The 12,743-nt window shown below is 37.6% G+C and overlaps 1 protein-coding gene across 6 annotated transcripts in view; it reads right to left on the reverse strand.

Moving 5' to 3' along the window:
• Positions 1-6,880: 6,880 nt before the first annotated feature.
• ARFIP1 (ADP ribosylation factor interacting protein 1) overlaps positions 6,881-12,743 on the reverse strand; it is a 135,024-nt gene continuing 129,161 nt past the window's right edge. For 5 of the 6 annotated variants that reach the window (XM_067736652.1, XM_067736650.1, XM_067736648.1 and 2 more), the window contains one exon: positions 6,881-8,756. In XM_067736652.1, coding sequence (XP_067592753.1) covers positions 8,601-8,756 — 156 coding nt within the window. In that variant the 3' untranslated portion in view covers positions 6,881-8,600. The remainder of the gene's footprint in view (positions 8,757-12,743) is intronic. The other variant, XR_010943128.1, reaches the window with a different exon arrangement.

Consider the following 12,743-nt stretch of genomic DNA (forward strand, 5'->3'; position numbering starts at 1 on the left):
ACCGAATGGCTTTTGTGTGCAAGGCACAGGGAGGGCCACACAAACGTTCAAAACAGATCTGCCCTCAAGAAGCTTCTATAATCCAGAAGGGAATCCACCAGACGAGACTCAAGCTCTTTGGAACAGGATATAAGGGCACATGAAGAGAACAGCCAGGTATCCTAACATTTCACAGTGAACTGAAGAAATGTAGGCGTGTACAGGCCAGTCGTGTGAAATATTTCTAAGGACACGCTGATGTCCTGAGTATAGCAGGGCACCAAACAGCACCTCCAGCTCTGACACGGTTTGGGAAGAAGAGTGATTGGATTGAGTTCTCTCTTCTGAAATTTGATACAGAGGCTTGAGAATCAAAAAGAGATGGGAATTCCTGATTTCAAACGAAGAGAGGCCCTTGGAAAGACAGTCATCTGGCTCTGCCACTGCTTGGGGAAACTGCTTCCGCAGGCCAGGTGTACAAGATCCCAAACAGGCCACCGTGAGGAAAGATGATATTAGAATAATGACAAGTCAGCATACTAGAAATTAAGTTAATCATGAATGAGGTTTTTCTCAATTAATTGGGTGGTTCCAGTTCACTACTAGGGAACAGAAATTCATATAAAAATGAGCTAAAAGGACTGAACAGGCAGAGTTCTTCCTAGAATAGGTCAAGGTCAGTGTTGGGGTCACTGGCAAGGAAGTCTGGAGTAGCTTGGACTGAAGCTACTGTGTCTTGGGGAAAAAAGACTTGTTTTCATTGCTCCAGCCTTGAGCACAAATAGTGACTCCGAAGCAGACAGCACAACAGCCTCTTATTATGTCATTGTGGTTTTTTTTAAAGGACAAAGGCAAGTTAGGACTAGAGCCTGCTATGAACCTTTAATACGCTACTTTCCCTTCCCTTGTGAGTTTAGACAAGGTCTCCTACATATATATATATATACACACACACACACACATATATATAAAAGTTTTTATTTAGACTTAGAGCTCTTCATTTGCAATTTCTAACTAATTTCTCTTATTTTATGACTGTCTTAATTGGAGGAAAATGCTGAACTCCACAAAGAAAATGCAGGGAGCTTTTTTAGATAAAGTTTAGAGAATACGAAGACAGATTATTTTTTTAAAAGGCACACCATGGGAAATCTGAATGACAAATTAAAGGCCTGGCCTTCTCCAGTGGCCAACACCCGTCCAAGAAGGAATTGTTAGACCCACTTCAGGCACTCTCTGACCCTCTTGAGGGTGTTAGTGGAATCAGGTGATGAAAGGCAACATGGACACGCTGACTGGTTTGTTCAGCAAATACTCATGAACTTTTAAACCTACACAGATTTTTTTTTCCAACTCACTTGATAGTACCAGTGATTATATAGTAACCATTGCCATAGTAAAAACTCAATTCTCAAAACATCGTCTGGGCTTTTTACTGCTTCTATTACTGATGTAAACTAGTTAGAAAAATTTAATCCACAGGATTTTCCTTGTTCTGACCTAAGGTAGGGGTGAGGGAATGAGAAACAGAATTTGAGAACAAGGTAAGCATCCGTTATTTATTTGGGGAGTTCTTTAAAGATTTAAGCTATTTTATTAATTTAACAAGGGTGAATTAAGGACAATTTGTCCAGCTCTTAAGATATCTTTTCAGACTGAAAATAAGTTATTAAAAATTACCAATGTACAAATACAATTTACCTTAAGAAGTCTAAGTTGTTATAGTAAGTGAAGCTATAAGCACCTAAGCTTTAAGAAATCTAGAGTATTAGTACAGAATAGTATATATGCTTACTTATGAGGAGAAAAAATTGAGACAGAAGAAAACTTGGTATTAAGCTAACATCAAGTTAGTGTTTTATTCTGGGGCTTAACTTCCCTTATAGTTGCAAATAGCCATTTAGAAAGTTGAGAAAGAGGAGAAGAAAAAAAATCTTGTTTAGTAAATGCATGTTTTCCTACATGACTTTTTAAAAACTAGTCTCATATCCTAAGTTATTTCTATTTCTTTGATTGTCCTAAGTTTCTGTTATCTTTACTGACAAACAGAAAACTGTTCAACTTTACACTTCCTTGAATTTCTGTGCTCCCAAGTACAAGCCAATTTCTTTTCCACGCTGGCGGAGGGGTTCTGGCATCTGCAGGAGTGAAGCAAGTGGTGTCATTTGCTGTAACCGAACGAAGCCCCTGATTGCGACCTCAGTACAAGAGGGAAGACTTAGGAGAAGGCTACCTGCATTTCTGGACCAAATATCCTAGATATTTTATTTTTAATTTTTATTATGAAAATTTTCAAAAAAGGAAAAGTTAAAAGATGGGTACAGTGAAACCCCACACATCCACCCGCCAACGTAAGGCCGTATTTATTTTAAGATGTCTTTTTCTTCTTCCTTTTCTCTTTCCCCCAGCTTTCTGCAAGTATGTATGCATGAATGTATATAGTTTTGCTGAACCACTTAAGAGTATATTGCAGATATCATGCCACCCCACTTTTCAATGCTTTTGGGCATATGCATCTCCCCCAACCACAATAGCACAGCCCAAAATTAAAAAAAGGCGCTAGTCATATCAAATACACATTCAGATTACTCAGTGGTTCCTCAAATGTTTTATGTAGCTATTTTCTTGAACTGTAATCTAAAGTCTCTTTTATTTTCTAACAAATTTCTAAAATATTTTTTCTTTTGTAACATACTTTTTGAAGAAACTACACCAATTATCTTGGAGAAAGTCCCAGATTCTGGGTTTGTCCAATTAATTCCTCATGGTATCATTTAACTTGTTCTTTACCCAGAAACAACCCCGGCAGGAATATCTCATCTCACAAGTGATGTTGCATAATTTATACTGCAACATATCTGGAGGTACATGATTATCCTGTTATTAGTGATGCTAACTTTGATCACTCGAGTTAGATGCGAAGCATAAAACTCTTACAAATGGCACTTTCCCCCCTTTCACACTGAGTAGTATGTAAGGTAATATTTTGTATTATGGACATAATCTGTTTTCTTTCAATCTCTAATGATTTTAGATTCCACTGGTGATCCCTGTGTGAATCAATATTTCACTAGGGGCTGCAAAATGGTGATTTTTCTAAGTCTGCCAATATCTCTACTTTTTTTTTTAAACTGGCCATTCCTAGTACCTTAGGTAACACCCTGACAGATTTAGAATGTTATAAATGTACCGTCTCCTTTATAATTCATTCAAATGAAATGGCAGTGCAACCACCAACAGTTTTTCTTTTTTCAAAAAAAATATTTAAATATTTATTTATTTATTTTGGCTGACCTGGGTCTCAGTTGCGGCACGTGGGATCTTCGTTGCGGCATGTGGGCTTCTTAGTTATGGCACGTGAACTCTTAGTTGCAGCATGCGGGATCTAGGTCCCCGAAGAGGCATCAAACCTGGGCCCCCTGCATTGGGAGCGTGGCGTCTTACCCACTGGACCACCAGGGAAGTCCCCACCAAATGTTTTTCTATATTTGAATTTTGTATCACAAACCAGACGCGTTTTTACTACATGAGCTAAGAACCATACAAGGAGTTGGGGATGCAGGGTGAATAAAAAGCAATACCCTGTGCCTTTCTCAAGAGCTTAGAGCCAAGCCTTAATAATAAGCACATATATATTCCTCAAAGGAAAGAAGTATAATTATCTGCCTAAAACTTTAGGTAGTTTTTCATAAAAAGCTTCCTAATACAGAATTAGAAATCATTTAGGGGGAGGATCAAAGTCAAGTCGCAAATATAAAAATAATTTGAGTACTTAATTCATTACTCTAAAAACTTCATAATTTTAAAACTTTGCAGCAAGGCCAACAGGATTAAAGTTACCTTCCCTCTCCCCACCCCATAATACCTTCCACTCCTTTTTTTTTTACGTGAGATTTTGCTTTTTCCATAGAACTTCAATAGTGAAAGCTCCGAGATACAGTGAAGACTAATATGGTTTACGTTTTGCTTCCCTACGTGCCCCCATGCCAGCTCAATGTACATTTCACATCTAAGATATTTACACAACATACACCTGTACCAAAAGCAAAACAACAGGAAAGTCTAAGATATGGAAAGTTACTTTTGTGTCTAAGCTCAACAAAGTGGTATCTCGTTCTTTGATTTTTCTTACGAATCAACATCTTATGAGAAACCATAGTTGCAGAAAGCTCTCAGTCTTCGACAGAGGATGCACATGGCAAAGCCTAGCTTGGGCCCAAACCAAACAAACTGTGGTTTTATGTTTTTAATGGAAGTTTCATTTGTAAAAATGTCATTGACCTTCCAGCTCTGATAGCATATTAATCAACTAACTACTCAGGGACAGAGTTAGGGTTGTCGGACTGGGCCTTGTTTCCCTTCCTCATATGAAGAGTCTCCTCTTTCCACAGCAGAGTTACAACCAGAATAATAAATAGTTCTCGCTTAATATACAGAAACTGCTATGAGTTTGCCTTTACTTGACAAAAACAAAGCTGAACTTCATAGTTTTCTGTACATTAGGAGAACCACTTGGCAATTTATTATAAAGGCTCATTTATGCCAGGAAACCTGTTGAGCAGGAAACCTTCAAGTGGGAACACAGAATAGAATTTAATGCAGGTCCTTAAAAGAGGAAAGTTGTTTGCATTGTCATTCTATTTTAACAGGTCTTGGTATGTTGTAAAAATAGTTAAGGACCTGTGGCCCTTGGAAAAGCTTTGAACTAATGCAAAATATAACTGGCCTTTTGGTCAGAAAATAGCCTATTCACAACTGGATAGTCTTAGCCAATATAAAAATATGCAGTCTTACAGGGGGAATAATTTTTTTAAGTGCCTAAATTTGGTTAGAATTGAGTGATGAAGGATCTCAGATGGTCTTAACTCTCCCAGAAAGGTTCAAGAAAAGAGTTAATGGGCAGATGTTAAGGAATATTACTACAAAATATAGGCGTTCTTAAGCTTCACAAAAATCAGTACAAATTATATACAGATGTTACACTGAATTAGCAATTTAGGTATTTTGCTTTTGTTTTCCACACCTACAGTCATCTCTAGTGAAGGGTAAAGGAGACTGGGCATATGAGGTAGATATATTATTCTTCAAATTAACAGTCCCAAGATTTAACTTTAGCTTTTTCAATATGCATAATTTTACTTAATATAGTCCTTTTGAGGTTCACAGTATTTCAGAATACTTTAAGATCAGTGGATCGTAAATACTTTGAAATATATCTAATATGAATCCATTTGGGGGTGGATTATTTTTTTCAACTGAGAAGACATTTATCCACATAGTGCTTTAGTAGAAGAAATGATACTTTTGACACATTGATTTAATTATGCAGTTGAAATTGGAAGGATTTAAAGGGGAATTCATATATTTAGTTGCAAATACTCACCTGGCATTACATTTGGAGTTGGGAGTTGGCTAGGTCAGTTTAATGTTTTGGGGCCTTGTGAAAAAAAGGGCCTTAAACAGATGATCTCTAAGGAAACTTCTAGCTTCAACTCTATGGGATACACTTCAGTAACATCATCAGTGTGCTCTGAATATGGAAAAGATGCTTCTTAAAGTCTAGATTTCAGCTAAATTACTTCTAGAAGCCCACGTCCCTCCTGGGCTCTAAGATTTTGGCAACTTTGGGATTATTAATTAAAAAAGGAGGCCAACAGACTGAGGTGGCTTTAATGCCTTAGCAGCCTACATAAGCAAACCAACACTTAAGCCACAAATGCCTCAAACTTAAGAAATCAAAACCTAAGGACAACTAACCACAAAGAGCCAACTAGGCTTTCCCAAATAATCAACCCTTAAGCTACAGTCAAGCAAAGGCTTTCCTTCCTTTGCACCTACCTCTTCTCTATAAAAGTCTCCCCCAACCCCAGCTCCTGCTGGTGGAGGGCTAACCACTTCCAGTTTGGTGCTACCTGATTCAAATCGATTTTAAATATACACTCAAAATTTTTAATATGCCTCAGTTTATCTTTTAACAGGATGAAGAGTTCAATTTCACAGGCTTGCTCTTCAGTGCTTTTTTTTTCCTTGAAAAATTTGTATTTTAATGAGAGAAAAGTTAGCCATTTCTATCTATCCTCTGCCTCACACCCTACAACTCCCCAAATCCTCATGGTTCAGCCTTTATCTTCTTGGTGGTTTTCCCCTATCCACTTAAAACATTTATAAAAGGATGTTCTGCTGACTATATGCATGGTGTCCTTTTATGTATACTGGCTTTAAAAATATGCTAAACAGGCACATGTATATAAATTGGCAAACTCTTTCTTGAAAGCCAACTGGCAATGCATAGTAAAGTCCTAAAAATGTGTGTATACTTTGAGGGCTCATTTTCACTTTTGGAATCTAACCTAAGGGAATAATCTGATAAGAGTGTGCCTTAAAGGATATTCAAACTAGAGCTTACAATAGAAATAACTGGTAACTAAAGTATCTAATTTCAGGGGGATTTAGGGGGTCCCATGCAGTACTTATTGATTTGGGAAGTTATTTATTTTATCCTCAATTTTTGAGATTATCTTCAAATTACTTTCTCCAAGGAATATGAGTTACTTTCCTAACAAAGTAAATATACCACTGGCTAATATGTTAATTTACTTATTTCTTTTGCACATGTACCCACTACTCAAAATCACTGATAATTTTAGTTTACTCTGAAAAATCATCAATCCATGAAACAATTTAATTCCTTAGCTACAACTGTTATTGAAGTGTGTAAGAGTGGACATGATCTGCTGCTCCCAAGAGATTCCAATTGAGGGAAAAGAGTAACTTACTGAAATAAAACAATTTTAAGTGACAGAAGCACCAGTTTTTGTCACTGTTTTTAAAGACAAATCACATGTCCTCATTTTTTTCCAAATAGTTGCTTCTTATTTTAAATTATGAAGAGTCAGAGGAATGAGGTACTGAAGCAAACACTTTTAATAAGAATACAAAATTCACACCAGAGGCACATTCTGGGGAATGTAAATGAACTATCACAAGTAGTAATTCTGCTGGAAGAATAAAATAAGGCTCTCTCAGAGTACAAATATACAGGAGGGAATGATTTAAAATAGGTTTATGATTTATAGTCACATTACATTGTGTTAAGCACTGAAAACAGGCATATTAATTAAAAAGCCAGCTAAATGGCATTTGAACATATATAACAAATCTTACAGTCCACAAAGTTCATGTATAACAGTAATTTTAAGTACTTCATTTCAACACAAAAGAAATGAACAGAAGAAGAGATACCTCTCAAAATATTAATTTATGTCTATGTCAAAAATCAAGAGAACTTATATTTTAAAAGGATTACATTACTGATAAAACCACACAGCAGACAGGCCGACCACGTAACACAAAACCAAAGGCACTGAGCAACTGAAACTGCACTGGCCCTTCCAGCCCCCTTCTTCTGGCTACACCACACGGACCCACGCCCCCTTTCCTTTATTCAAATGAAAACAAGTCCTCTGTCTTCCCATTCTGCAAAAGGAATGAAGAAAAACCAAACAGCAAATTTTAGAGTTGATTTCTCCATAAACCTTCAATGTGGCTTAACAAATACAAAGAAACTCAACATTTATAGACAGTGCTCCTTTGCAAGGAAGTAACAGACACATCAAACATTATCTGAAAGGGGCTTCTTTATGGATTTATGTACATTGGTTGAATGAGAATTACTGTATCTGAGAAGGCACATATCTGTGATTTAAGGCTTAACCGGTATTGTTACACATAGAAGTCAATGAAAGCTGTCTAGGAATTCACTTCTGTCAAAGTGGAGCTTACCCAAAAACCAGCTTTCCAAGCACAGGGTTCTACTCTAGAAACCATGGAGAATTTCTATTCCCAAGTCTACCTGTCAAAAAAATTCTCTTAAGCAGGTTTCATTATGAATCAAAGAAATGGCTAACATAAACGCTCCATGACTTGGGGTGACGCAAATTCATAAGTTCAAAAGCCTCACAGAAATGACAGTGTGATTCCTGCGCCTTTAAGAAAAAGTCTTAAACAAAATTATAATGGTACAGATTCATTTTTAAAAAGGTATCTGCCACAACTCCACAAGCCAATCAGTCATTCATTAGAGCTGCCACCTCTCTGTGGATGCTGCAGGAACACCATATAATTTTACTCTGCAAAATAGTTTCTTTTTTCTTTAAGACAATACATGAAAATGAATCTCTTAAAGATATTTAATATATTCTTATATAAAATATCTGATGTTGATACAAATCATGTAAACCTCCCTTCGGAAAAGGTACAACTGGTCCTCATTTGCAGGACCAAAAACCTTGAATTTTTATCTTGTCAGTGCAAATCTATATTAAGTGTTTTCAAACTACAGAAATAGCCATCAACCCTCACAATACAAAAGGATTTCTCAAAAAGGAAAACTATTGTGTTCAGATTATAGAAATTATGTTTACATTAAAACCACCCACCTTCCCATCAAATTTAACAGTTCAATTGTTAAAGTATGAAAAAAGGGAAAAATTAAAGCTGTTTGTGCAAGAATCACTACAATGGTTGTCACCCTTTCCCTCTTCCCCCAACTCTGCTTAATTCTTATTAGGTTTGTTTAGAAATATAACAATGTGACTTTCTCTTTTTTTCCAGGTGTGATTTTACTGTTCTTCAAGCCAAGACGTGGTGTCCACTCCAGGATTTTTCAATTTGATATGGAACTGTTTAAGTGTCTGTTCAAGCTGCTTCTGATTCCCAGCAAAGTAAGCGGCAATGGCATTGTGGAAAAGGACCAGCTGATTGTGTAATACTTTAACCTGTGAACAGGGCAGAGTTACAAGACCAAGCATTAACACCAATGACAATGAAATATAAGGTGATTTATTACATGTCGTAATGAAAGAGCATATCTCTCCTCCAGAAAGTTTTTTTGACAAAGTATTTCTCACACACCGATTGTACATTGCTTTGTAAAGTCACTGAACCTTCGATGAAGGTTCTTAACTTCCTGAAGGGAACAGATCAGCTAAATATGTACTCTCTTAACCATTTTCAAACATTATTGAGCTTACTTTAATTAAACATATCATTAGATCCCCCTTCAAACTAAGTATATTCAAAATCAAATTTTGAAGAGGCAAAATTATACATAAATAATTACTATATGATACATGCTCTATACCAAGTATGGACATCATTAAGGCCACACTTTACGTAAGACTGAGTAGGCTGGATACTTTTAAATATCGTACTTCTCTGCAAAGACTGAAGAAGGATGGCAAGAGTTGCCCAGAAAGCCAATTTACTTAAAGTTCATATGCCTCTCAGTTATTTTCAATTGCTTATTACTTCTAATGATATCAAGAGTGTGTTTTAATTAGGAAACACTATCTCTATGACTCTTTTAAAGAAATCAGCAAAGCATCAAAAAGAGTTTATGAATGAAGTGTTTCCTGAGGTCTTATTTATAACTGCAAATTGTTCAACAGTAAAGTATAAAATACACTCTAATTTACCCATCCAATGCAATATTCATTAAAACTGAGCTTTAATCATTTTTAATGATGTAAAAACATCTGATATATGATGCGAAGTGAAAAACTAGGATTATAACATATATGATATGACATCTGTATTCACCATTAACACACACATGCATAGTCTCTCTAGCCACTTCTTCATCCATGTACCTCTATAAAGGAAATAACACTAATATATTTATAGTAGATATCTTTGATTTGTAAAGCCTTTATTTTAAAAATTAAAATGTTATAAAAATGGCATTGCTCAGGATTATAAAGTAAAATCTCCTGATCCACTCTGCATTTATTCTCTCCTCCTTGCCTGAGAGAAGCACTGTTAACATGTTATTGTGTATCCTTTGAGAAATTTTCTAGGCTTATATACAATATTTAAAAACATAAACGGATTGTACCATGCACACTTTCAGTAACAGATTTTTACTTAAAGTATCCTAGATAACTTTTAATTCCATTCATTTGTTCATTCAACAGACCTTAAGTACCTTCTAAGTGCCAGGCACTGTTCTAGGAGATACAGAAAGAAATTCCTTCCCTCATGAGCTTACAGGCTTGGGGTGGAAAAAGGAGGAGGTAGGCAGGAAACCAAATAAGTACTGACCCCAGGGAATGAGTATCTCAAGCCTTGCGAAGAAGCTGGGTTAACATTTAGGGCATCTGGAGCTGCTGATTCAACTAAAGTTGTTTAAAAAATAAACGGGATTTTTTTCCTCTTTCTCTGACAAAGATAAGAAAGTTTCTGGCAGGGAGATAGTTGAAGAGGGCCAGAGACTAAAAATGTCTGTACAAACTAAAAAAAACACCTTGAATTCACCTGGTCAGAAATTTAAGGCCTGCAACCTTCCTAAATGAAAACCTTTGGTACCAGGTACAAGGATGACAACAAAACCTGATGCATAACACTACGCATCAGGCACAGTACTAGGGATACAAGGATACAGGCTAAGGCAGAGTGCAGTAAAAATGATGGTTAATATGATCAATGGGTAGTAAAAATACATCTTGTTAACTTAAAAAAAAAAAAAGGCACTTGTGGGGAGAAGAGGGTTTTTTCAAGAAAGGTTGAAAGAGAACATCAGGATGGGAGAACTCTAACTCCCCTGCCCTCTGGTGCTGAGATAAGGGGGGGATATTTCAAAGGATGATGAACCTCCACCCAGGGGCAATTATTAAGGAAACAGGATAATGATAGGAAAAGCAGGTTTCTAGAAGGCAATTAGGAGGTGAGCAAAGTATATTATTATAATGACTGTTACAATAATGGCCCAACCACTCCTCTCAATCCACACTCTTGGGGAGGCTTCTACAATGAAAATAAGCTTGGCCTCTAACTTAAGAAAATGAGGCCTGATAAGCAAATGCTGGTGCTCTGGGACTGGTGTCGCCACGTTGTGAGGAAACCCTGTGTAGCCTCCCTTTGGGATGAAAGCCCATGGGGACAGAGGCCCAGTCATTCCAGCTGCTCCCAGTACCCAGCAGGCATTGTGGTTGAAAGTGCAACAGGAAGAATCCACCTATCCCATACCTAGGCGATGGTGGGAAATAATAAATCACTGGTGTAATAGGCCACTAAGTAGTGGGTGTTTCATTATACAGCAAAAGAGGTGCATCCCTGAAAAAGGTTAAAGGGACTTCCCTGGTGGCACAGTGGTTAAGACTCCGTGCTCCCAATGCAGGGGGCCCGGGTTTGATCCCTGGTCAGGAAACTAGATCCCACATGCATGCCACAATTAAGAGTTCACATGCCACAACTAAGGAGCTGGGGAGACGCAACTAAGGAGCGCACATGCCGCAGCTAAATAAATATATAAAAAAAGAAATGTTTATTACAGAAAATAAGATAAAATAAAGGGACCTCCCTGGTGGCGCAGGGGTTAAGAATCCGCCTGCCAATGCAGGGGACATGGGTTCGATCCCTGATGTGGGAAGATACCACATGCTGCGGAGCAACTAAGCCTGTGCGCCACAACTACTGAGCCTGCACTCTAGAGCCTGTGAGACACAACTACTGAAGCCCGCGCACCTAGAGCCAGTGCTCCGCAAAAAGAGAAGCCACCACAGTGGGAAGCCCATGCACCGCAACGAAGAGTAGCCCCGGCTTGCCACAACTAGAGAAAGCCTGCGTGCAGCAATGAAGACCCAATGCAGCCAAAAATAAATAAGTAAATAAATAAATTTATTAAAAAAAAAAAGGAAAAGGTTAAGAATGTGCTTTCCTAGGAATGAATGAGGGTCTAGAAAACAGTGAAAAGGAGGAAAATCAGAGGGAGGAGGATAGGCCTAGAATGAAGAAAGGCTAAAACGTGGCTGTGATACAGGAGAGAAATTAATTGAGAAAGCAGCTAGGGAACAGAGACTCAAACAAACAAGCGACGCAAAACTGCTACTAACCAGGCCCAAGACCCAAGTGCAGTTTAGGAGTACATACAGTATCTTTGAGAACTTTTACTTCCAATTTTCTGGGAAGAGGTGCATTAGGGATAGTTAATACTGGTCACAGCCTCCCCAAATTTTTATTTGTTATTCACCTAGGTCATTAGTAAAATATCCCCATTACTAGTACTGTTCTTTTATAGAAATTACCAGAAAGAGCCCTGGAATCAGGGGGCACGCGTGCCAGTCCCAGTTGTACCATTTCCCAGTTTTCTTTGTGACACCAGGCACGGGTTACTTCTAACTTCACTGGCCAAGGTCTTTATCCGTTTATCAGGGATGCCATTACCAAACTGCATTTGTAGTGCTGTTGTAAGGGTTAAATGAAATGAGATACTACCTAGCACACTGTCTGACACAGGATAAGTACTCATTCGATTTCAGTGGAATTTAAGTTTACCTAGTTGATGGTTAAACCTTCAAACAACATTGACTTTTTTTAGTAAAATAAAATTTCATTTATTTAGAACCCCCTGATCTGGAACTTATAAGAAGTAAGATTGTGATACTGTGGTTTATAATGAGAAGTAAATACTTGGTCTTCATCCCATTCCAGGCACAGAGCTCCTAAAACCCTTGTTAATTTCCTAAGTGATAAGAGCCTAGGAAGCATCTTCTATTGTAATATATGGTCTCTGGTTCTGTTCCTGAAATGGCCCCAGAGCTTTTAAAGGTGAATAGAGTGTCCTCTGTTATTCACAACAAGCTCTTTTCAACCACACCTGCCTTTATGTTAATGAGGAGATTTTTGGAAAGCCCCTAGATAACCACAGCTTGGGGCTGGTTGCCAGGGGAACTAAATTGTGATTAGAGAGTGGGAATTTTCACCCT

This window comes from Pseudorca crassidens, chromosome 4 (genome assembly GCF_039906515.1).
Source record: "Pseudorca crassidens isolate mPseCra1 chromosome 4, mPseCra1.hap1, whole genome shotgun sequence".
Taxonomy (NCBI): Eukaryota; Metazoa; Chordata; class Mammalia; order Artiodactyla; family Delphinidae; genus Pseudorca; species Pseudorca crassidens.